The 25,724-nt window shown below is 51.5% G+C and overlaps 1 protein-coding gene across 3 annotated transcripts; it reads left to right on the forward strand.

Moving 5' to 3' along the window:
- Positions 1 to 6,782: 6,782 nt before the first annotated feature.
- Positions 6,783 to 22,811, forward strand: LOC135919457 (endothelin-converting enzyme 2-like). Of its 3 annotated transcripts, none has more exons than XM_065453283.2 (6): positions 6,783 to 7,087; positions 8,680 to 8,994; positions 10,046 to 10,246; positions 14,141 to 14,387; positions 15,890 to 16,890; positions 21,718 to 22,811. In XM_065453283.2, the coding sequence occupies exons 1-6, from the start codon at positions 6,953 to 6,955 to the stop codon at positions 22,042 to 22,044; spliced, it is 2,226 nt and encodes a 741-aa protein (XP_065309355.2). In that variant the 5' UTR covers positions 6,783 to 6,952; the 3' UTR covers positions 22,045 to 22,811. The 3 variants fall into 3 exon arrangements, with proteins under 3 accessions (XP_065309355.2, XP_065309357.2, XP_065309358.2); XM_065453285.2 differs by having other exon boundaries at positions 14,144 to 14,387; XM_065453286.2 differs by having other exon boundaries at positions 14,198 to 14,387.
- Positions 22,812 to 25,724: the final 2,913 nt, after the last annotated feature.

Here is a 25,724-nt window from a genome sequence, read left to right on the forward strand (position 1 = left end):
ATTCTGGGATAGTCCCTGATTCCCTGATTCACCTCTCTCGAACTTCTTGCCGCGGGCCGCAGCGTCCGAGTTGCTGCTGGCCCGTAATGAAAGTACGAATGTTACTTGTCGCTCACCTCCCTGTACATAATGTAGAATAAATCCTCCCAAGTTTGGTTTTCATCCCGGAGTCCGTCCTCCAACCCCTACATCTGGTTGGCAGCGGTAGGATCGCCTCCGAATGCATCAGCTGGTGGCAGCGCTACGGATAAACCTTCGTCAAGAGAGATCCTAAGGAACCGGAAAGAGCGAAGAAGAGAGAGCCTTCGTCGAAAGAGGTCCGAAGAAACTGGGAGTAGCGAAGAAGGAGCGAGCCTTCGACCCAGGGAGTCCGGAGGAACCGGGAGCAGCGGACGAATGAACCGGATGGCAGGGTGCTGCAACCGTAAGTGAGCGCGTGGTTTTTTTCCTTATGATTCGCCAGACTCAAAGGTTGTGTGTTCAATTTTGATAGTTCTGGGAATCGGGAGTTTGATGCACTGTGTATTTGCACAAATTAATTAAGGAAAACAGTTTTAACCACCTGTCGGGGCAGCTGCCATGGATCTTAGAAGGTTGACGAGGTTAGATTTGTTGTTGGTGTGCGACGATTTGGGAGTTGAGGCGGACGAACGGATGGAAACGCCAGCTATCATAAAGGCGATTAACGATAGTGGCAATGATGACAAAAGCATTGAGCTTGCTTGGGAGGTGATACAGGAGCCACGGGAGCGTGTGCGTCGTGTACGTTTGCGGGAGCGTCGTGAACTTAAGAGTGAGAGTAAGCGTGAACAACGCGAGAAGGAACGGAAGCATGAGCTTCAAGAACTTACTCTTAGGTGTCAGCGTCACGAACGTGAGAAGGCACGCGAACGTGAGAATCAACGTAAGCTTGAGCGAGAGGAAAAGTATGAGAGAGAGAAGGCAGCACTGATCAAAGAGATACAGTATTGTGATCAGTTATTGGCACAGAGACAACGGCTGTCTGAGAATTCTGTTGGTAGTACAGAGCGAAAGAATGAGGAAGCATCGAGCGGATTTTCGCCAAAAGCCGAGGAAAAGAGTAGTGCCTGTGAGATTGGCTGCCGATTCATAAGTGAAGGGGAAACGCTAGCTGCTAACGATGCCTTAGTGGCAACAGAGGCCGTTAAAGGCCGCAGAGAGAGCGACGAGGTGCTGTGCCAACAGATGACTGTGGAGATAGCTAGGCCAGCTGCGAACAAATTGGCACAATTACCGAGCGTGTGCGTCGCTGGTAATGTTAGCGAGGTTGCTAGCGAAGAAAAGGGTACTGTTGACGCGACAGACGCGAGCACCCATGTAGAGCCAGATCTGCGTGCAGAAGTGAAGTGCGAACTGAGCGATGCAGTTGAGAGTAGTTATCGGGATGGCGAGCTCCGTAGTCCACGAGAGAACAACTGCATTGTTCAGGGATCGGTGCGGCTCTCCGCCAGTCTAGATAGCCTAGATAGGGATGATTCAGTTAATCATTCGGACTGTGCGCGTGAGACAGCGATCGATACCGACGGGCTGTGTGCCGATGCACAGCGTGAGCTGGGCAATGTAGTAGAGGGCAGTTCGCAAGAGTGCGAGTTGTCTTACTCGAGTAAAGCCTGCTGCATTGTTCCAGAGTCGGTTAGGCTGTCCGCCAGTCGAGGCGGAGAGAGTGTTGATTTAAGTGAGAATCACTCAGACTGTGCGGGTAAGAGACCGATCCGGGCCGACGAAATGTGTACCGGCCAGCACGAGGCACGAGAAGGCGACATGAAGGCGAGTGCAAAGAGAAAGCGCCGTAAAAAGAAGCGCGGTAAAGACCGAAAGTCGGTAATTAATGTAGCGCCGCCAAAGATGGCGAGAAACCCAAATGGGAAGGGCGCGAGGAAGAAGGTGCGGTCATCACTGACGATGTTGACGCATCGAAAACGTTCGAGCCACCGGTCAAAAGGGGACCGCGAAGAATGTTCTGCACGGACGCGGACAAAGGGCACGAGGCAGATAAACTCCTCGTCGTTCCGTAGTTCTTTTCATAGCTCAGCGTGCAGTTCGAAGAAACGCAAGGTGGCAAGAAGAGACCAGGTGGGGAGTAGCGACGCGGTCAATCGAGTTTGTGTTGAAAGCGGGGCGCGAGGACGCAAATTGGCAGGAGACCGTAACGTCTTGGGGGAGCTGATAGTTAATCAGCCCTTTTGTTGTCTCTCGGCAGCCAGAGTAGCTTTGAAACTTCGACCACCCCGGGTTCGACTCAAAGTATGAGTCAGACGTAAGCGTTTGGAAAGGGAGGCCAGGAGCGCTTCCGTAGAAATGAAGTCTTGTTTTTTATTTTGGGCATCGGAAAGTTTTTCGCGATTTGAGACTAGGATTTCTTTCAATGTGTAAGGTTTGAGCTTTGTTTGTGTTTTCGTTTGAGAAGCTCCGTGATTTGAAAGATGAGGTTTATGTAAACATGTAGTCTCGCGAGATGCTCATTAATAAGTAGGTAGGCTTTTTTTTGTGTGTGTGAGTAACCTGAGGGTCAAGGTTATTGTTGAGAGGCCTATCGTAACGCGCGTGTGTTTTATTTAACCTTCTTTCTTTTTAAGCGTTTTTGCATATTCTAAGGTTAAGCGCGTAGATTTTCAGTGAGTGCATGATTTGCACGGAGAAGCGTTCTTAGTTCCATTAGCGCGTGTCCTGTGTGGACGGAAGGAAGCAGACTTTATGACTGGGTTGCTAGTGTGTGTGGAGGGCAGCCATATTCTGACTTCTTTAGTGAGCGTGCGTGGAACGAGTTATTAAAAGACGCATTATTTTAAGAGTTCTGCGGAGTGTGTAAGTCCCGCAAGTTTAATTGTTCGTTTATCTCACGTGTCCTGTAGCACTTTCAGGGAAGAAACGTGAGTAAGCGTAAATGCAAAGTTTGCCTACAACGCAAGTACGCGTTCTGTTTAGTGACCACAAGGCTAGTGCGCTTGTGATTACGTACTTGTGAGGTTGACCAGATTGTTCAGTGGCACCAATACGTGCGATAAGTACGCCACTGCGGTAGGGTTGGAAACATGCTGTTCGTGTAGTTAGGCCACTTAAGTTATGTTCGGCTGTTTTCATTTGTTGTTTGCATCGTCAACGACCCTTTTGTTTTGCAACAACAATAGTACTCTGGTCTTGTCGGCAATCGAGGAGAAATGGATGGCTGTTTGGAAGGGTGGTTACAACTGTTTTGTCAAAATTGGGGAACTAAAAGATCAGGGTTGATTTTGACTCAGTAATAGCCTGGCGAGTCAGGGGTGAAGAGCCTGCGCTTACGCGTGGTGCAGCGCTGTGTTGTTTGGTTTGTTTGACGTATGTTCTCCAGGGCCCAGGATCCCGAGGGTTGTCAAATGAGGCTCGACCCCAGTACCCTGCAGCTTCTTTCAGCGTTCCTCATGGCCAGCGAATTGAGTTCACCGGCCATTCAGAACAACCGGGGCGAGGACGAGCTGTTAGATATGGAGCTGTTTCCTGCGATTACTTCGAGTTCCCCAAACCACTTCGGATTGCAGCACAGCTAATTGAGGAATGCAGAAGCAGGAAAGCGCATTCTAGAGGAGACACGTGCAAACAAGTTTGCGGCCCCCAGGTCGTGCGCCGCCGGGATTAGCAGGTGGGCCTCGGACAATGGAGCATGAGCAGCCCTCCCCTTCTCCTCGTTAGAAGTGCATTGCCAGTCTGCGAGGCAAGACCGCAGAGAGCCGCCAGGTGTGACACCGCGACACGGGCGCCTACCATTGGCTGAAAGTGGCGTCATCGGAGCGGACTCTCCCATTGGTCAAACATGACGTGACTTACAGTACTCGAAGGGTTTATAAGAAGCCTTCCAGAGAGACCAAAACATTCTGGGATAGTCCCTGATTCCCTGATTCACCTCTCTCGAACTTCTTGCCGCGGGCCGCAGCGTCCGAGTTGCTGCTGGCCCGTAATGAAAGTACGAATGTTACTTGTCGCTCACCTCCCTGTACATAATGTAGAATAAATCCTCCCAAGTTTGGTTTTCATCCCGGAGTCCGTCCTCCAACCCCTACAATGTCACTCTACGCAAGCTTAACGGTCGTTCTGCTCCAGGGCCAGACGGGGTCACTAACAAAAGCCTTTCGCAATCTCGATGACGAGTCCATGTCCCATCTGACTCACTACATCAACGATTGCTGGCGCAGTGGTGCCCTTCCAGCCGCCTGGAAGACTGCCAACGTTATCCTAATCCCAAAGCCTGGCAAACCATCTAGCCTCAATAACTTAAGGCCCATCTCCCTCACTTCATGCGTAGGCAAGGTGACGGAACACGCCTTCTTAGCACGCATCAACAGTCACCTCGAGGACAACTCTCTCTATCCCCACACCATCATTGGATTTCGCCCTCACCTTTCTACTCAAGACGCTATGTTGCAGCTCAAACATCAAGTGCTCAACGATCGTTCCCGTAACATGAAAGCCATCCTCGGACTCGCCCTCACTCAAGCCTTTGATAACATTTCCCATGCAGCTATCCTTGACCAGGTCTCCAACCTCCACCTGGGAGAGCGAGCCTACAATTACATCCGTGACTTTCTCTCCAATCGCACGGCTACCCTCTCGGCCGGGGATTTACGATCAGACCAGCTTCCCCTTGGCAGCCAAGACACCCCCAAGGTTCAGTTATCTCTCCCATGCTCTTTAACTTGGTCATGATTGGCCTTGCCAAGCAACTACAGCAAGTCGACAATATCAACCATACCATCTACGCCGACCACATCACCATCTGGTCTTACCGAGGCAGTGATGGTCAAGTGGAATCAGCCCTCCAAACGGCGACTGACACGGTTGAAGCCTATCTCCAAGGAACCGGACTGCGCTGTTCGCCGGCTAAATCGGAGCTTCTGCTATACAAGCCCATTCAACGGGGTCGCCCTCCCAAACACCAATCTGATCACCGACCCTGTGACGCCATCACCCTACGCCTTCAAGGTGGCAGTCCTATCCCACACGTCCCTAGTATCCGGGTTCTCGGTCTCACCATCTCTACCAATGGCTCCAACGCCTTGGCTCTCAACAAGATCTGTGCCCAATCTCAAAACACCCTACGACTTCTTAAACGTATATCTAACCGACGTGGAGGACTCAAAGAAGAAAGCCTTCTCCGACTCGTCCAATCCTTTGTTATATGCCACATTACCTATGTTGCTGCGTACCTCAACTGGTACCGGGCTGAACAAAACAAGCTCGACACCCTCATACTAGGGGTCTACAAGCAAGCACTTGGTCTCCCGCATTGCACCAGCACTGAACTCTTCAACCAATTGGGAGTTCACAACAACCTTTCCGAACTCATTGAAGCCCAACAATGCTCTCAGCTTGAACGGCTCACCCTTACTGAAACGGGGCGCTTTATTCTGTCCACGCTTGACTTCACCTACCATCAGCAACAGGGCCCCAAACAACCGATCCAGACCGACATCCGTAGCTGGATCTACATAGACCGTATCCCTAGAAATATGCACCCTGAATATAACAGGGGCCGGCGCCAAGCTCGGGCCGGAGCTATCCTAAAAGCCCTTGCCCACGTGCCTGGCGTCACATTTGTTGATGCAGCCCAGTACTCCCATGGCACACGATTTGTGGCCGTCGCCACACGCGATGGAGTCCTACACCACGCCTGCAGCCTCACTACCCCCACTGCCGAGACGGCTGAAGAAGTGGCCATCGCCCTGGCCATTTTAGATCCCACCTGTCACACCATAGTGTGTGACTCTCGCTCAGCCGTTACTAACTTCATCAAAGGCCGTATTTCTCCCAAAGCCCTTCGCATCCTCTGCCAGGCACCACACTTTAAGACAGCATAATCTCCCTAACATGGATCCCGGCCCATGCGGGCCCTGTCCACCCACACCTCCCCAATCTCAACGAGGTCACCCACTCCATTGCGCGAGGCCTAGTCAACCGCGCCGGAGTCACTGGAGATGAGTTGGACACCAGGGACAGTCTGACAACTTATAACGATCTCGTTAAGGCATTTTACATCAGTCGCCGAATCTTCCCCCCGCCTCACCCAAAGTTCAGCTGGGCGCAGGCTACCACCCTGCGTCTACTACAAACAAACACGTACCCTTCACCCGCCCGCCTCCACCTTATATTTCCGGACGTCTACACTACCCCCAACTGCCGGTGCTGTGGAATTCACCCGGCTACACTTCCGCATATGCTATGGGAGTGCCCAGCACAGTACACCCAGACTAACACCACGACTCTCTCGTCGAGGTTGCATGAGGCTCTGCGGAGCTCCGCCCTCGACGACCAAACCTGGGCGACCCAGCACGCCCGCGAGGCGGCGGCGAGGCAAGCCCTCGACGTCCCTTCGTGGGAGGCGTAGGCCCGGCCATCATAAAGTGCTGGTTCTACAATAAAAGTTTATTCCTCCTCCTCCTCTTCTGGGGAATGTTTGTGAAGCCTTCTGCAACTTTCTGCGCGAGGCAAAAAAAATTGCACGCTAAAATTGTTCTTTTCACTTCATATAGTTACAGAAATTTACTGCAATACTTAGGTATTTCATCATTCGCATCAGTAACGGTAGACATATGAATGCACACTTACAAGATGTTTATTTCATTTCATCCTACCTTCCTACAAAAAAAAATTGATAATAGTTTTTTCACCGCCCGATTTGTGGCCGATCATCCAGAGTGGGTTGCGCCTTTTCACTAAGGAATGGTTACAAGGGCGGCTGCTGAGCACTTCATGAACTTCCAGTGGCTTCAAGGCGATTTTAGTTTTGTATTCTTGCTATGCATTACGACATTTGTTGTTTCCCAAACGTTTTCATTGTTTCCTAGTCAGAACTAAGCGTGTTTCTCAAATGTTAATGTGACACTTGGCCAGTCTGGCGTAGTGGGTATGGCGCCACCTTTAAAGGGAGAAGCCAAACCAAATAAAGAAGAACGAGAAGAAGATGGACGCTGCTACGTCGACACGATGCAGCCCGCCGAGCACGTCGTCTGCCCGCACGCGGATGTCGACCTCTTCGCTGGTGACTCCATCACTGCTCTCGCGGGAACATCGGGCCCTGTTGCACGCCGTCAGGCTCGTGAGTGACTCCGTGCCTTATAGCCCTTAATAATACGAGAGTATTTTTACATTACGCAAATAATTTTGCCGGAATCGCCTGCATGCTACGCTGCATAGGGAAATGGATCGGTGACCGAAAGGCGCTAAGAGGAGCAGGGCGCGAAAAAAAAAAATGCGAGAAAATGGTGCGCACAGGTCGAACAAAACAAAAGGTAATGGTGGCGTATGCCTAGGCGCATGCTGCGCCTTGCCAATTAAGCCAATGCCTCGAACTCGAATTCCAGTTTCGAGTTCACACACAACTATATCCGTTGAAAAAACAAAATTTGTGTTCCCTCTCACATTGCTAACGAGTGCTTGCAATGTAAAGTCACATGCTGCACAAGCATTGGCTACTGTATAGATACCAACATCGCACATGAAATGCGTAAACAAACAAGAAAATGCTGCCAATGTGCTCAGCGTATACTTGAACATTTTGTTCGCTAATTTTGTTGATACTGCTTGACCTGCTACGATCCACACTAAGTTTACAGTATCCTCTACGGTACGATAGAACAAGATTGTACGCGAAGTACGATATTTAAGGCGCAAGAAAGGGGCATCGAATCGCTTTAATTATCGAAAGTATTGGAAGTGCAGACCTGTTGGTGTAGCATCGCCAAAGATAAGCAATACGCAACACCGAGAGCAAGACGAAACAACACGGGCGCTAACGTGGTACTCTAAACACACACTCCTAAACTTTGGCTTCGTGAAACCCGTACGCGCGCATGCGTTCATCAAGCCCTTCTTTTGCGGGTTCTTTCTATCACACAGTGAAGGTCACTATTGCAGCCGTATCGGCAGATAGCTTTCAGTTGCGCGCTTCGACCGATGCACAATGAGACTACAGTTATCGCAATGGTGAACGATTTCCCTATCAATGAGCCTAACAAAGGGAACGCTGACACATCTCGCAGTGCCGTGGTTGTGCCTTAAAGTTTGAATGCTTTACTGCCGTCTGTTTATGCTTATTCCCCCTTGTAAGGTGTGTACGCTTTTAGACCTTGCAGGTAGTGGCCAGCGTAGCGCCCTGGTCTCCTGCTTCCCATACTTAACGATCTCTGCTCCCCAAACTTGTACCAGCTAAGCTGACCTAGTGGCATCAGTACCACTACTAATGCGCCGCGGTGCGGTAACACTGACGTGTGCTCGTCTCGCAGGTGAGGCGAAGCCCTTCCTCACCCAGACCTAGACAGGAGGCAAGCACGGGACTGGCGCCGCCTGCAAACAAACACTTTCCCACATTTATACAGGCTACACAAAATGTACCCAGACAAACGCAGCAACACGTGCCCGTGGTGCGAAGGAACACCGACATTGGAACACATAACATTCCAGTGCGCGTTACGTCCGGCGGCTGCCACCTCGCCGCTGCTAGACAACACTCTACATAACTGGTCGTGGGAGGCGCGACTCGCGGAAGTGGAATTGGGAAGCCAACTGGCGACCTTTGACCAGGCCCGGCGAGCCGCTGTAACCAGTGGGGCCCTGGAGGAGGGGCTCCACCCACCATAACCAAACAGCCTCTATTACAATAAACGTTTACTCTCTCTCTCTCTCTCGCAGGTGAACCGGAGCCTGGCGTGCAACGCAGCCGGCGCCACCTCCTTGGCGCGTCGCGAACGCCGGCCGTGCTTGCAAATCACCCCGCTGGCAGTGGCCGCGTTCGTCGCCGGCACCGCGCTGGTCGCCCTAGTGCTGCTGTTCAGGGGGATGGTGCGGAGGCGGCTGACGGCCAGGCCGCCCCTGCGTTGCGGCACGGCCGACTGCCTGCGGCACGCCTTCCGGCTGCACTCGGCGTTGAACCGCTCGGTGGACCCGTGCCACGACTTCGGCGCCTTCGTCTGCGGCAGCGCCGGCGGCGACGTCCCGGACGTGAGGGTGGGCTCCCACATGCGTCTCGACTGCAGTACTCGCGTGTGGCCAGCGACAAATCAAGAATGCAGGAGAGGCCCTGCCTGAAAGAAGCGCGACGCGCCAACCTTTTATCCCTCCGCGCTTCGGGAAATGTAATGGCGAATCAAAAAGTATTTTCCCCTATTCTTTATTAGCCAAAATAATGTACATATAGGTAATTACAAATATGCGTACTATTCCACGTACCTTACACCATTTTCCCACATGGTGTCCACACCGGTTCAGACATTTCTCCCATCGCAGCAGTAAACTTGAGATGCCCCTGTGGTAGAATTCGTCCGGCTGACTGTGGAACCAGCGTAGGACTGCTGTCCTGCCAGGAACGTCTTCAGCGGACCGAATAAAATTTTCTCCATACGTGGGCTGCATTTTCCTGCGGATTTCGACGGGCGTTCGTCCCTTGGTCCACAGAAAACGAATCACATTTCGTTGCTCGTACGCCGCGGACGTGTGACGCACAATCGCCATCTTCAACAACTGAGAGCAGCGCCGTGCCGCGGAGCTACCAGCAAATAAGGCCGGCCGGTCCAACAATAGGTCCACCACTGGGAATGAATATGTCGACTTCGCATTTACAGCTCTAATATGTCTTAAAAAATAGGCACAAAGACTTTCTGATTCGCCCTTGGGTTACGGGAAGAGAAGTGTGCTCAAGTTGCTTAGTGACAATAAGCGCGCCTTTTTCGCGCACGGCACGCTCACTGACAGCCGGAATCACCGGAATTATTTCAAGCCAAGACCGTTTGAAGTAAGTTAGGTTTAGAGGCTTGGCCTTACCGCGGTCAGGCCAAGCCTCTAACCAAACCCTCTTCGAATTAAACTACTCGCCTGTGCTATGATCTGTCTTCGTCCGCACACTTGGCAATGGTCCGCACATGCGCGCCTGTGGAAACTCCAACACATATTCGCTAACATACTAACCGAGATGTTGGCGAGGAAGTGCTGGTGTTTCGATGTGTATCTGGGCGGAGACTTAGTCGTCGTCGCCGTCTTCGGCTGTCAACACTACGCGCAGGACGAGCTGTGGCAGCAATGGTCCGCCAGTGTGCTGCAGCTCCTCCAAACCAGTCACAAAAGAGCGGGCAGTGCCGAGGCGAAGATGGCAGCCATGCTTCGCTCCTGCCTCAGGATCGAGCCGACCGGCACCTTCCGCGAGAACATTGTCGCACTCCGCCAATTCGTCGACGAGCGCAGACTCGCATGGCCTGGAACTGAGGTACTTGCTGGTCATCTTCTCAATTCGAGCAAGCGAGTGAGAGTAACTTCCTTTACGGCAATAACGAGGTTTAACTTAAGTACGCGTTCACTGAGATCGGACACAAGCGGAGTGGGTGAACTTCATTGGAAGAAGAGAGACAAATTTATTCAATGTCAAATGATGGCGGTCAAAGTGCTCCTCCTGCAAGCGGACAAGAGCGAACTGGTCGACGTGAGCTGTCGAGGCCAGCCACGCCCGCAAGTGTGCAGGAAGAGGATGGGGTTGTGGAGAGACCTGATGGCTGTGGGGAAAGTGAACAATATGTCCATCATAGCAGCCTACGGCGAACCTTAATAAGCGGATTCATCACCGCAGCCCGACTCCTCCTACACCCGTTCTTACCGACCATGCCCCAATCACCCTTGCCACTACGCGAACGTTGAACATCCTTGCATAACAAGACATGTTCCACATTCGCGTAGAGGCGAGGACGACTGGGGCAGGATGAATAAGAACGGTTAAAGGAAGAGTCGGGCTGGCGGCGATGAGGGCTCTCAGTGCGTCTGCGAAGTAGTCACCCGACGGTGTGCGTAAGGAGTGTCTGAATTGTATGTCGGAGGTGGGCGTAATGTTCTTTAGGATATTCTTTAAATGTTCGCTTCGTCGGCCATGTGTGGGGAAGGCCAAGGAATTGCCGGCGCGCATACACGAGCCTCGCGGGTAGCCTGATCAGCCACTTCATTACCGGCGATCCCTGCGTAGCCTGGCGCCCACACCTCTGTGACCGAGGCAGAGGGCGATACTCTCGCCCTCTTCCTTATAGACCGCCCCTGGTGTCAACATTTACTGCTGCATATATCTTTTCCTTTATTATTTTCCTTCCCCTTTTACCTTGCCCCTAACGCGGGCTAGCGGGCGAGAGAGAATGCTCCTCTGGCCGAGCTTCGTGCTTTTCTCACATTAAAATGTTCTCTCTTCTTTCCGTCCAGGACCACTTTTGGCTCAGCGCCGACCTTTATCCCTCTATGCCCCTCACCTGCGGCACCATTCCAGGCGCCTTATTTTCCCTTATCCTGAAAGGAAAAGCTTGTCATCCATACGACTTGAGCACGAAGTTGCATGTTACAATTTTTCCCTTTCATGAACCTCCTTCCCCCTTGCGGGCTTCTACAGAACTGCTTTGGCATATTTTCTTAGCCATCTTCGACCTCGCTATAGACCGCTTACAGCGCCGCACCCACGGGCGCCGCCATGTGGAGTCACGTGACAACGCCCGCCATTAGGCACCTTTTGAACGACATTTGCTCTCATGTGTACAATGGCGACGGCGGCCGCAGCAACCGTTCACACAGCCGCTATTTCGACCAACACGGTGAGCAGTGAGTGGTTAGACGACACAAGAGTTTCGCCAAAGCTGCAGAGGCAGTGTATACCTTTAAATTATGCATTCTGTGTGCACTGCCGAAGGCTACGAATGTAGCAGTCTGATGTGTGCTGTTACCCTTTATATTACAGCCCTTACAGCGGTATACTTATAAGCCTGTTACGGTCGCGTGCCTGTTGTGGTCGTTAACTTGCCGCACATTCGCGCCTAATTAAATAGCCACGCATTCGCGCGCAGAATATGCTTATTTGCGACATGCTCCGACCACGGTAGTTGGTTCCGATCCGACTGCGTCATTCTTGACGCCAGCGCTGATCAGAAAACTTGGGAATTAATATCTGATTACTTACAGCGCAGAATAAAATGCATTTGCGTACGCGTGGACAAAAAGGCAAGTGGCCCGAGCCATCGCTCCCCTGTTTGATTCACGGCGCAGGAAAAAAAAAAAACTATCCCACGTTTGAGTCTTCTGCTGTGGAAAGTGAAGTTGCTCAAGTCTACCAGTCGAGCTTATCCGAAAAGACGTAGCGCCGACTTGCATGCCTAACAAAATTCGACATTCCGCTATGTTTTGTGCCAGCGGCGACGGTAACGCTGTGTTATTCGTGCAGGCGGTTTTAGCCTGGCCGTCAGGGGCCTTGCCAGCAAACCGGGCTCAAGCCCCTCCCCTACCCCCTCCTCCCTTCTCGGTCAAGTACATTTCCCCCATACCGAAAACACTGCCTGGGTACGTACGCCACTGCTGGCGGTGATTGCCGGCTATCTGATGCCAGTCACTGCCAGCAATTGACTATCTAACGCTGGCAGCAGAGCTTTGCGTGATCGCGGTCCGGAATGGTGCGCGTGATGAAGGGTCGTAAACGTGGGCACTCGTTGTGCAACTGGGGCGAATAGAACTCGCATGCAGTCCCACCCGATACGTTCAAGTCTCTGACGCAATTCTTGCGGTTCACGCCAGAGCACGTCTTCCCTCTTCTGATGAACATTTTAAATAAATAATACTGAGTGATCTACGGCCTCTGGAGCATTGCTGGAGCCGTGGGCACCAGCTAAAGGCCTTCAAGAAGGCCTTCGATGACGGTGGCGGCCCCTGGTGCGCGGTGCTCAGACTGCTCGCTGTAAAAGGTCTCTACGGCTGCATTGCAAGCGTGCGGGAGCTTTTAAAGATAGCGCTAGGTGTGAGGCAAAGCAGCTACTCGGCGTAAAAGGAGCTGCCATTATTTCTGTGTTTTAGAGAGTGATCTGGATTTGAGGCAGTTACCACAAACAATTAAGTTTACACCATCTGAGGCAATGGCAAAACATCAAACCATGAAGATAACACCAGTAAATGCTTAAGTCAATAACCAAAGCTTAGTTTTTGATAGGTAAACATAACTGACATGACACGCAATAGCTGAAACGCCTGGCGCTAACGTTTACTTTAAAAGAGGTTGAGAGATGATTGTCCTTATTGAACTCTTAGTGGTCACCGCATTCCCTCTTCTGTTTGCTACTTAATTCTTTTAAACTGTGAGGCTTCGGGTGCCATTTAATCTAAAAGAAGTAGGGAACATAAGTCCTTGCCGCAATGCACTTGTCCGCAATCTTGGGTTGTGACACACATGCCGTGAAATTATAGTAATACCTACAGAGCTTTGAAAACAAGCGCACCGAAATTTCCTTCTGGTGCAAGAAAAACAACAAGTAAAATGTTGAAGTTAATCTGCAATCTGCCAAGAAGTACGTTTGACAGAGCCCTCACCACCAAGCTAAATATTTCCCACGACCGCAATGGCGTCGAAATACTTGCGGTCTTAAACCATGAAACCTTCACGACCCAGGGTTTCAATAATGTTGGAATTTCTTGGTGCACACGGGCTCGTAACTTGATAATTTAGTCACGTGGTTTTCTCAATCGTAAAATGGCCCGAAATTGCAGCTTTAGAAAGTTAAGACTCCGAACACAGCCTGATTATAGTACAGAATTTGCGCAAATGAGCCAAGGTGTGCCTCAAGGTGGTGCAAGGATACTACTACGCTTGGCTCTATAGCAAGCAATTGATGCTGCAGCGCTAGCTATTGGAAACATGCGGAATATTTTTTTTTCGTTTTACTTTTAGTGACAATAGCATTCTCGCATTGTCTGACCAGTTATCATCCCGGATCTAGATAATCCACGAAAAATGTAGGACGATCCCGAACGTAGTGCAGTATATAAACGTGGCCGATTCCGAATGAATGCAGTTTAAGATGTAGGCTGTTGACGTGGGTGCGGGCCACTGGGTGTGTCTCGCTCTTCAATGGACCCATGCCACGCTTACTTGGGCCGCTGTGTGTGACCCAATTGGTGTGCGCGGACTTCACAGTGGTGCGACCAGAAGAAGCAGCGTGTCTTAGAAGGAAGCGCGACAGAGGAGCCAAGCTGCAGCACATGCCTCATACATGACGCGTTTCTGCTACTCGCATAATTGGATAGTCGTCGTGGATGAGTTCTGCCAGATCTTTTTTTTTCTGTGGTAAGCAACAAACCTGTTTGCGTTCTCCAGCAGCGAGAGAATGTGCACCCTTTGGACGTACTTCTCGACTTGGCCATCAACTGGCAGATGCCGCTCTGGTTCGGCGCCCGAGTGCTCCTCTCTGGCAGAGCCAGCAAGCGGGTGATCGCCGTTCGCCTCGAACCCGCCCCACACCCGACCGCGCGGATTGGCGCCAGTAGAGCTGGCCAGATCTGCGCCGTACTGGATGCCACCGCCCAGATGCTGCAACTGTCAGCGGAGACTCCGCGTGCACCCGGTGACGTTACTCTCTGTAAAGTTGACCATTCAAGAAGCCTCGAGGGGTAACACCGAATCAGTATGGACTTGGTAGATGATTCTCTCACGCCTTCATTAGATTATTCTCTCACGCCTTCATAAGTGACATTTGACTGTAGCATGAACCGTGACTATCGGCGGACAAAACGCTGGCCAAAAACTTTTTGTTGAACCCGCTGCGGTGGCCCAGCTGCTATGGCGTTGCGCTGCTAAACTCGAGGTCGCGGGTTCGGCCTTGGCCGCTGCAGCCACCTTAGATGGGGGGTGAAATGCAAAAAAAAAACACCCATATACTTAGCTTTAGATGCATGTTAAGGAACCCCAGGTGTCCAAAGTTAATCTGGACTAGCCCACTACGGCGTGCCTCATAATTAGATCGCGGTTTCGGCACGTAAAACCCCGGGCTTTAAAGAATTTTTAAAACTAAGTACTGCGCTACACTAGGTCATCGATTGCACTTGCCGCTTTCATGAAAGGACATGCTGCGATCCCGTTGGAGCCCAGCTGACTGCTATAAAGGAACTCGTTTTGCCGTATACCGAAAGGCAAATTTTCCATTTCTAGAAAATGTCGTTTCATAGCCCGGCGATCGATCTCAAAACCACTGCACATCTGGAGCAGTAGTGTCACCGTCTGAGCTATTCTGGGACCAACCTGATCCAACAACTAGAAGTGCTGCATCTTTGAAAGAAATTAATTGTGCACAGATATCCTACAAATTACTTGGCGTGAACAATATAAATAAATATAAGTCTGCCATATCTTACTGTCCTGCTCTGTTTTGATGGTGAGCAGCAGTACGTGTTAGGACCGTCATGCATGTTTTTATTTGCGCTGGGGATAAGGATGGGCTTGGATGTACTTAGTATCCCAAAAGTTCTTGCAGACTCTTTCGGTGTTTACAGACAATGATCGCGTTACAGCTTGGGCTTGGCCCTATGAGCAACTAGGCAACTTTCGCGACGAAGACTTTTCAACAAGAGCTTTTTAGCCGTCGCCATATTGCCCTCTGGGTTGTTATAAGTTTACGTAGGAACCTGCACACACACACGCAAAAAAAAACTGCGGATTTGTGCTAAATCCACGCTCGAACAGTCCGATAGGACATGCTTTCGCATCACGATTGAAAGGTTCACGGAGCCTCCAGATTTAGCCACTTCTGTTCCGCAGTAAGACAGTTCTGTAAATAAATGTATTGAAAGTGCACGAAAGGGTGCATCGATAGATACAAAGGGCGGAGGCATGCTTTCTTAGTTTGAAAACATAGAAGGGCATTTCCATCATTACGTACAGGACAAGACACAGCCTTTCGTCCGTAATATTTAGTGGAAATGTAAATTTCTGGGTCCGGAAGCGCACTTGTTTACGCGGCATGGATTAACCATTTTAAGCTGTATTCTGTAGTCGCTAGCAGTGAGATTTGCAAGAGCGCACGAAAAGTTACAAAAATACAAAAATAGCTTGACTAAGCTGTCATTACAGACCACACGCCGACCAGTCGTCGCGTGCCAGAGGACGAGCTGGCGGTGGAACTTACCGCACTGGACCACTACATCTTCGACGCCCTGGCCCAGGTCAGCTCTCCGCTTCGACACTTGCCGGCCGTTGCCGAAAGCCTCAGAAACGTGCAGAATCTGACGCCTATCATTACCGCCTCGGAGTGGTTGACATTTCTTGGGCGCCACCTCGCCGACGTCGCCGCGAACGTGACCACGACGACTCAGATACTGACATCGAACCGGGGTCTCCTGACCACCGTGAGCTCCTTCCACGAGCAGTTCGAGCACACCGGGTTGCTCGCGCACATCGCGCGTTCCTTGGTGGCGACCTTTGCCAACCTATTCGCGGGGCAAAAATCGAAGACCAGCGCCAGCGATCCTGTGGTCTCCGCTGCGAACAAAGCCAGTTGCCTGTCCCAGGTAGAGGACGCCTACGGTCTTGTCCTGGCCGCCCACTATGCCCGCTCCAGAGCCTACGACAGGAACAGTGTGGACGACCTGCTGAACGAGATCGTGCGCTCCGCCTTCGCACTGACCTCGCCGGCGTCGCGCCGCGGAGTGAACGCAAGGTCGCGCCTCGAAATGCTCCTAGTGGACCTCTGGCCGGTCTTTCGGGACGAGTCCCTGGAAGCTCTGTACGAGGACTTCCCCGATTCGGGGAGGACATATTTCCACTACTTCGTCGAAAACAGAAAGAGCATCCGCCGCAAGCTACTGGAGTCGTCTCGGAACTTCGCGAATGGCGTGTCCGTGCCCAGTGGATGGCACTTCAATTACGACGTCTTCAGCAACAGGCTGGCGGTGGCGGTCGGCACCGTCGCCCGTCCGCTATTCTACGCCCACGGTACGCGCGCCATGAACTTTGGCGGCCTCGGCCTGCTCTTTGCGAGGCAGCTGGTCGGCGTCATCGACGCACCTGACGTGCACAGAGGGCCGCAAGGCTGGCGAGTGGCAACGGACGACGGCGCGGACGCCTGGAACGCGGTACGTATTCGTCTCCTCCCCACTCGCTCTATTCTCAACAATAAATTCATAGCTGCAACGGAACCTTCGCAATAAACTGCGCGGTGTTTTCATGACTGATTCTGCAGCCACTGGTGATGGCCGGATCTCCGTGCAAACCTCACCGGCCCAACTTTCTGGTGTATTGAGCAAGAAGAAAATCAGGAGCGGGTGCCCTAAGCTATGACACTTATAACGTAACTTGCAGCAGTGGTGGTTCAGCGGCTATGGTGTTCTGCTGCTCATCCTGAGGCCACTTGTTTGGTTCCCAGCCACGGCTCGCGCATTCTGGCGTGGGCCGAATGTAAGGACAATGAAGCGCGCGCGTACCGCGGGCATCGGATGCAGAATGGGACCCTAGGAGGTCAAAAATAATCCTGAGCCCTTCACTGCGTCGTTTCTCACAGTAACTGCGATACTTTCTAAAGCTAAAAATCAACCAATCAATCAGTAAATCAATCAAGCAATCCTGACCAACAAAATTGGAGCATTTATTTCGCTTTAAGCGGTTCAAGCAGAAACGTTTTGGCGTCGAAAATACTCTTTTTGTGCCCTCTAAGGGAAATGTTACCGTGTGGTGCCGCCGTCTCAAAAATTATCGCTTGCAAACGGCTTTGCTCACTTTGATCTTTGAAGGTATATTTCTTCGTTATACTTCTTTTGAAGGTCGAGATTATATGCTTTTGCACGGCAGGATTGATTACGTGAACAGAGTGAGTTGAACGAAATGCGTGAAAAGTCTATTGACCTTTTGCGAAGAAGCTACCACTGCGATTCGAATGAGAGCCATTGAAGACTTGGCACTCGCAGTTTTGAACAAAGTGTACGCAGCCAGTGACAATGAGTGCAATGTCTTCATCGGCAGTTTTGAGGATTGAACGAAAAAGCAAAAAAAAGAAACTTAAGGATACGAGATACAAATGCGACAGTAGAGATTACAGAGCAAACTTGACAGCCAATACTCTCAACGAGGTTAAGAGGAAAAAAAGAATAGTTGGGCAGACGATGTCATGTACAGAACAGATAAGCAGCGGTCTGTCAGACCTACAGAACGGGTATTGCAAAACGGCAAATAGTTACCTGGAGGGAGTAGATTGTGAAATCTGAAGGCATATACAAAATCGAGTCGGGTAATAACTGGAGATCGCTGAGAGAGGCCGTCGTCTCGTAAGATATGCCATAAAAAAAAGGCTTGGTAGATGAACGCAGATCCTAGCAACTCGTATATGAAAGTCAGAGAAGCTGTATAAGATACTTCTCCTACGCCCTTCGGAAGCCCTATGGGAGTCTGGTTTTTCATTGTCCGGAATCTATCCATAACATTGCAAACGCTTTACCTCACTCCGCGCAATTCCTTCACTATGCGTTTCTTTATATTCGAGGTCAGCACTTTTATTGACAATTTCAGCAAGAATGTCCTGGATGTCGCCATAATATCCTTTGGGCTGTGGTTTCTGCGAGTAAACTCCCGTGCAAAAGCATTGCAGAAGCTGCCGCCCGTGCCTTTGTACCCACGCGCCACAGACCAGAGAGAAGGTTGTCGTTATACACTATAAACTTTAATGTCCGCTATGTCCAGCGCATCTGTTCCTGTATACTGCGCCGGCTCAAGCGACGCCGGTCGACCTAACAACATAGGTCGTCTCAGGGCTCCGATGCAGCAGGCTGAATTGCTAGCCGTTCTGTGGCTCGCATTAGACCAGGAGTGCAGATTTTTAGGCTAGTTGGTTGTTGTCGCATTGGTTGTGGTTGTTCTCGCAATTGTTGTCGCAATAGACACCGACCGCACAGTCACTCGATGCTGCATCCACCTGATGTTCGTGGTGGCAGTGAAGATGGCAAGTCTTTCATTGCATGGAGTTTCCTGCAAAAATTGCTAGAGGACCTTGCGATCGTTCACCTACCGCGGGAACGGTACATGGCGAATATTCTTGCTTGTGGCTACAGGCCTTCTCGTGTGGTTATATTTTGTGGCGTTCTCACTCGTGCTTTTGGGACAAAGGGACGACGACACAGTAGGGCAAACAATCACGAAGATATTTATTGCACCTTTCATAGACTAATGCCTGCTAGCCGAGTTGCTATCCAAAAAACATGCCGATGGGCGCGCGACTAATCGAGCAAGTCCGACTGACCGCGACAGGATAGCGAGAGAATATGTTCGCCCCATGCTGGACACCAAAGCCTGGTCGTTCGCGCGTACGGTCACGCGAAAGGTGGCGCGTTCGAACGACCGTGTTCGTACATTCCGGGGTAGGCCTCGCGAGACGGTCTCGCAGAAGCATGGATCGCAACACGCGCAGAACGTCCGCGCCGCTTGCCGACCCGAGCCAAAGAGAAAGAGCCTACTCCCTGTCGCGCCCGACCAATCCCGCCGTCAGGTGGTGCTAGCAGTGCCACACTCACGCCATCTCTCGTAATGTGCTGCAACAAGACCGACTGCCACCGGCATCAAGCCACCCGGAGAAGCGGGATTACAGGAGACGGGAGCTATGCGGGGAAACAACATATCAGGGGATGCGTGAGAGTCGCGCATCCCCAAATCCCCCAACCTTAAATCACTACATAGTCAGCGAAACATGTCACACGGTCTAACATCAACGCATGCTTCGCGAACAAGGTAGTACATGCAACAGTGGCCGCGCCCAGGACATGTACACACACTGTCCATAACATGTCGGCGCCATTGTCCTTCGGGCACACGCTGGCGTCCGCTGGTCACAGCAGCGGCTCTGCAGACTCGATGTCACGATTCCAGGTTAGGACTCCGAAAACGGCGACGCAGTAGCCAGTACGAGGAAGCGTCGCCCTCGTCCATCTGGCGAGAGCCACAGTAACTGTTGGTCACTGCCGGCTCTTTTCTCTGCCGCCGTGGGTTGGGAGCCGGACACAGGCGGCCGCCGAAGTCACTGCACCGAACTGGCCACAGCATGACCATTGCCTGGGGTGGTTCGATCGTAGTCCGGCGCAGCAGTGCAGACTATGTGCAGATGACAGAAACTCCACTAACGCTGCGTACACTCAGCGCACTCGGCAAACACTAAAATAGTGCAAGGGAGAAGAATTCTGCATGCGCATCGCCAACGTGGTACGATGGTCAGTTCGGCTAGCAAAAGATCGGGCGGCTACTCAGATGCTAAGTTCACGTGAACGAAGCTTGCTTCCTTGAGTCGAATGAGTAATTTCAATTCGCGCGAGGCTAACTAGAATGAGGGAAGCAAAGTGCAACACCCCAACGTCACGGTCCACCAGGTTGTGTCCCTCCACGTGCGACAAGCAGCTTCACAAAGCCTTAGGCATAAAGCGGCGCTACTCTGACATCAACCGGCATCCAAAAAACAACACCCAAATGGGCGCAAAACAGGCAGCCGCGAGGAGACGTCAGCTCTGTGAGGTGGTCCTATCCCGCTCGGTGCACACAGCATCCGAGTTGAGGGCGCCCACCGTCCCAGACGGTGTCGGAGCGCCCGGTGCCAGGCTACAATACCAGTCAGCCCGTAGCGGCACCCGTGGCCCGCGGCCGCCCGGCTTCCAGAGCCGCGACTTCATCAGAGTCAAAGAGCTAGAAGAAGCTATTTACATAAGAAATTCGGACCACGCACGAGGCTTCCGTATTCACTCGCTTCAGGCGGGCCAATGCTCCGCGGGCGCTAGGCCTCGCTCTCCCAGGATGCAGACCACGTGGCTCTCGAACCGACGACTGTCGTTAAAAAGCACTTGCGAAGAAACTCAGCATGTTTAAAAGTTCAAATACACTATAGCAACCGTCGCCTCGCTCGAGAAAGCCCGCCGCCAACGCCAGCGATCAAAATCCACGCTATCCCTACGCTTTGGTTCAAGCAAAGGTCTCGAACGAAGCATAACTGTTAAAGCTATCGTCCGATGCCCCCCAGAGGTCCACGTTGGGCAGCCAGCTGTCGGGTTCTCACCCGTGCTCTTGGGACAAAGGAACGACAACACAGTAAGACAAACAATCACAAGGGCATTTATTGCACCTTTCATAAATTCCTGCTAGCCGAGTTGCTATCCGCAAAACATGCCGATGGGCTCGCGACAAATCGAGGAAGTCCGACTCACCGCGACCGTATAGCGAGCGAATATGTTAGCCCCATGCTGGACACCAACGCCTGGTAGTTCGCGCGTATGGTCACCCGAACGGTGGCGCGTTCGAACGATCGCGTTCGTCCATTCCGAGGTAGTAATCGCGAGACGGTCTCGCAGAAGCATGGATCGGCGCACGCGCAGAACGTCCGCGCCGCTTGCCGAACCGAGCCAATGAGAAAGAGCCTACTCCCTGTCGCGCCCGACCAGTCCCGCCGTAACTTGGCGCTAGTAGTGCCACACTCGCGGCATCTCTCGTAATGCGCTTCAACCAGACCGACTGCAGCCGGCACCAAGCCACGCGGAGAAACCGCATTATAGGAGACAGGAGCTATGCGTGAAAACAACATATCAAGAGGCGCGTGAGAGTCGCGCGTCCCCACGATTTTTACGCTCTGTGTCTTTCTAAATTTCGAAGCGATCAATGTTTCGAAACACTGCAACGCAGCCTCCGCACGCATGTGCATGTATTGACAACTACTCTATTTAAAGCCAACATTTTGTTGAGTACGACACATTTGCAAAATCCCAAAGCTGTTTTCAGCTAGAAGGAATAAGTTTGGGCAAATCCATATAGACTGCACCGTCATTCCCGGCTCTGTCTGAACCACCGCACGTGCAGCTCCCGTAGACATTAGCGCCAGACTTCGCTCTAGTAATTTTTGTCCGAAAGTGTGCTTCATCCAAATGCGGGGGCTTGCTACGCAGAGCCGCGGCCACTCGGAAGACGTTCGGGCCCTCGAGATAGCATTCACGGCACTCACCAACGCAGTCGCCAACGACCGGGACCAGGGCAACCAGCAGGAGCGGCTCGTCAGCCTCGAGGATTTTACCGGCGACCAGCTTTTCTTCATCACCGCCTGCTACAACTCCTGCCGGTGGTCTTCGCAGCGGCGAATGTCGGTCGTGTGCGCAGGCGCCAGGCGCTTCGACAGCTTCGCCACGGCTTTCGGCTGTTCTAATGGCCACACCCGTGGCGTTGTTGCCGCTAGCACCATCAAGCCAAATGCCACCGCGGTGTCTGGACCTGCCTGAAGTGCACCGTTTCACTCATCGTCGCAAGTTATAGCCTGTCTGCGAGGCCAGGCTCATTCTACGAGATTTTCTGAACATGTAGAGCACCAAAGTAGGTCAACCTGAGACGTGCACTGAGCCCGCAGTCCTGGTGCATGCGAAATGTGGCCTCGCAGACCATGGTTATAGATTTACAGTAGCGTTAGCATGGACGCAGAGTTATAGTGCGCTTTTTGTGTGTCGCGAGCGCCCTTTTTTCTGTTTTTCCTCTTCAGAGATTCTTGTTTAGTGCGAAATCAGTAAATACTTGCGCTACATTATAGCTACAACTTAAGCAATGTTTTGATGGATGATATGCCTCCGCCAGGACTAGTGGGGTTAAGAAATGTGCGACGTTCTAGTGATAGAGACACTGACATTGTGGACACCGGGTCATTCCGTGGTCATCGTGAGAGTCACTTTCTCTTTTGCAATTAGTGCGCGACACGCGACGAAGTGCGCTGTCACGCGTAACGCTGTGATTGAGGTGTTACGTAAAGCACAGGACGTGTTGGTCATAAGCAGAGCAGCGTCTGCGCTGAATCGCCCGAAAGTTCTCCATTCGCGTCAGCCTTCGGCGCTTGTCGAGCTAGTTGACATGTGTGCATCCAAAAGCCAGCACCTTCGAAAGCTGTGCACTTGTTTGGACGTTTCCTCCAGACAGTGACATACTCAGCACGTACTGAATTCCGCATGCTACGATGTTTAATGTGTTTATAAAGTAAAGACAGCATGGTTTATTCTTTAAAGTAACGACCCCCAGTCTCGTTATCTGGGCATTCAGATCTGTGAGCTACTGTAGTTGCGTTCCGTCGACGCCCACACTTGAGACCAATCGATACGGTCGATAATTCCAGTGTTCCCTTTTGTATGTTCGAGCTGTCTTGTGTCCGTAGCTTTTTTGTTGCTGTTGACGTGATGTAACGAAAAAAAAAAGTACATGGTGCATTCGTTTTGTGCATCGCGTACTCGCGCGCGTTTCGTTTTTCCTCCTTTCTTTTTTGTTTTGCACACCTAAGTGAAAAGAAGTAGCGGTTTCCATCCCGGGTGAACGCATATATTCTATTTTTCTTCCAATAATGACCATTATGAATATCTAGAACAGGGCGTTGTTCTGATAATCATTTCCACAATATGTCATGTTATAAGCTGCTTATACGAGTCATAAATGTTTACGTAGTTAGTCCGTCTTTTTCAGCACTGCACCCATTGTCACTGACGTTCTTTATGGAACCCTTTAATTGGCCTCACGCGCAAGCGTTTCCTTTGCGTGGCGCGATGCCAGAAGCGCGAAAAATTTTCCAAAGCTTGCACTCATCTAGGAGCATTGACACCTAAACTTTGGAAGACCAGATTAGAAAGCCCACGTTTGCATATCGGCGGGCCCCTCTACACAAATATTTGTGCATACAAATCTTCCTTCGCACAACATCACGCCTTCCGGGTGGTGTCGCTGATGGCTATTTTGTTGCTTTCGCCAGATCGGTGTCATCACCAGCAGGTCATGACTTCGCGCTTCGTTGAATTAAACTGGTCGCTTTTTAAATCGAACATGCATAGGATCTTCAATAAATGCGTCCTTGCGGTGTCCATAAAGGAACGAGCTGCATCACGGTGGTTTGATCGTAAGTTAAAAAGGCTCAAAGATAAGGAAAATGCACAGAAAAATTACACCCGCGAAGCTAGAATTGATGTCGGAACAGCCTTTTTGCAGCCTTACTTTCTCTGGCAATTTCGAAAACGGGTGCATTCGTTACCGGAACGCCTTTGCTGTGCCCTTTAGTTAATTTCAGGGTGCTCGGGTACTTCAAGATTTCGAAGAAGTTGTGTTATCACAGACGCGTTCTGGCTTTGAGTCATGTGGCGTCGTTATGCTGTGCTATCAGAGAGGCGCTCTCGCGTCTGTCATGTGGCTTCGCTTCGCGGCTGTTGCTGTGAGTCATTGTCGTGTCTGCTGGTGTTCTGTTTGCTGGCGTGCTTATATAAGTACCCGGAACTGATGTAGTTTTCTTTCAGTTTTTCTCTAATGACCTCGCTTCCTAATAAACAGTTCTTTTTCTGACTTTGGCATTGCCCGCCTTGGTCCCAACAGAGGTAAAGAGCCATATGTGTCAGTTTCACAGCGTGTAGCGTCAAGTTATTTTTTGAGCACGTCATATGGTCACAGTATCCTCATTGACAGCAGGCGTCCGTCGCTGCCCATTCATCGCATGCAGGAAATCTTTGGCGCTCTTGTGCAATATGGCGCCAGAGACTGTGGTCATTCACTTGCTGAAATGTATGCAGCTATGGACGTCAACCTGCTACTTCATGTACATGATGTCCCCGTGGTAAAGTGGAAAGACATAGCTCTACATATTTTTTTTTCATTTCCTACCTTGCTTTTCGCTTTTTACCACTGACTTCGCTTAAGTTTTTTCAGCTAGCTCAGTGTTGCTTTATACACCAGCTGCAAATCATTAGCCAATCATAGCGCGTCAGCCAATCAATCTTTCAGGCCATAGGCCCCGACTGCGGAGGGAGGGTAGTGCTCCGGGGCCCGAGCCCCGGAGCCCCGGAGCCCCCATTGTATACAAGACTTGGGAATGGAAGTAGTCCTTATGACCATCCAGTGCGCAATCACTTCTCTGGGGGTCGGCGATGACTGTTACTATCTGGTCGCAGGTCTCACCAACGATTATCTTGTCACAGTTGAAAAAACGGGGCAATCGATTTCGGACATTGAACCGCCGTCTGTCAAACAAAGTGGGGTCAATCGCACTGGTTGCGGTTGGTCGCAATGCGAAAGTGCTCCGAAGTTCTCGAACCGGCTGGTCTTCACAAAGCGTCGCGTGCACCAGGACTGTCCTCTTTAGAAGTTGTACCATCGGCAGGAGATGATTGGCCTGCGATGTGCATTGTGAAAGGCGGTGTCGCGAGCTTTTCAAAGCTCGGAGCGGGCGACAGCTATGTCTGCGCCGAAACCGATGGTCTCTTGTTCACCTGATCTCTTCGCGTCTCTTGTAGTCTCTTAGCAGCGAATGAATGTCTCCGCATTCGGCTGATGGCTGCTGCGAAGTCAGGAGGTATGGTTCCGACAGGGTCACAAGTATTTTATCGCCAGGATCCGTGGACATTTGGATGGGGTCCTGGACTGGCAGCGCTCCATCATCGGAGCTCGACGAAATACTAGATGATGGTTTATCCTTACCCATGGCACCGGAAGATGATGACGGGCCCGCGATACCCGGCGGGAAAGCTGGTCGGCGCTCTTCAATTCGAAACTCGTTTTCGGCGGCCGCCGTTTTGAGCTGAGCCTCGAGTATGCAACCGGAAGCCTCCCGGCAGTGTGCCACAGATGGGGCGGGGCGGTGGCCCGCCCAGTGCTGTTTACCGCCTGGCGTGGGGCTGATATCGTCGTCCGGTGAACCGGAGCACCCACGTTTTCAAGCAAAGGCGAGCTTCGGAATTTGCGTTACCGAGTGCGGTGAATGGGATGTGATATCGGGCTCTGACGGTGACGGTGTGGTGTTGATGTCGAAACAAAGTCCGAGACCCGCGGCGGCAAAAGCAGCTGGCAACCGGGGTCTACAGCAGGGCAGGCCGCGAGTCAATCTGCCAAAACCTTTTTGGTGCAAGTGCAGTGGTCAGATGGTGCTGTTCCCGAGCTTCGCGGGGTTAAG

The sequence above is a fragment of the Dermacentor albipictus genome, chromosome 3 (genome assembly GCF_038994185.2).
Source record: "Dermacentor albipictus isolate Rhodes 1998 colony chromosome 3, USDA_Dalb.pri_finalv2, whole genome shotgun sequence".
Taxonomy (NCBI): domain Eukaryota; kingdom Metazoa; phylum Arthropoda; class Arachnida; order Ixodida; family Ixodidae; genus Dermacentor; species Dermacentor albipictus.

Excerpts from the sequence above, each read along its gene's own strand:
- LOC135919457 (XM_065453283.2), top strand. The coding sequence starts at position 6,953 with ATGGACGCTGCTACGTCGACACGATGCAGCCCGCCGAGCACGTCGTCT. Across the intron at positions 8,995-10,045 it reads GCGACGTCCCGGACGTGAGG|GACGAGCTGTGGCAGCAATG; the intron begins GTGGGCTCCCAC and ends CACTACGCGCAG. Across the intron at positions 16,891-21,717 it reads GCGCGGACGCCTGGAACGCG|AGCCGCGGCCACTCGGAAGA; the intron begins GTACGTATTCGT and ends CTTGCTACGCAG.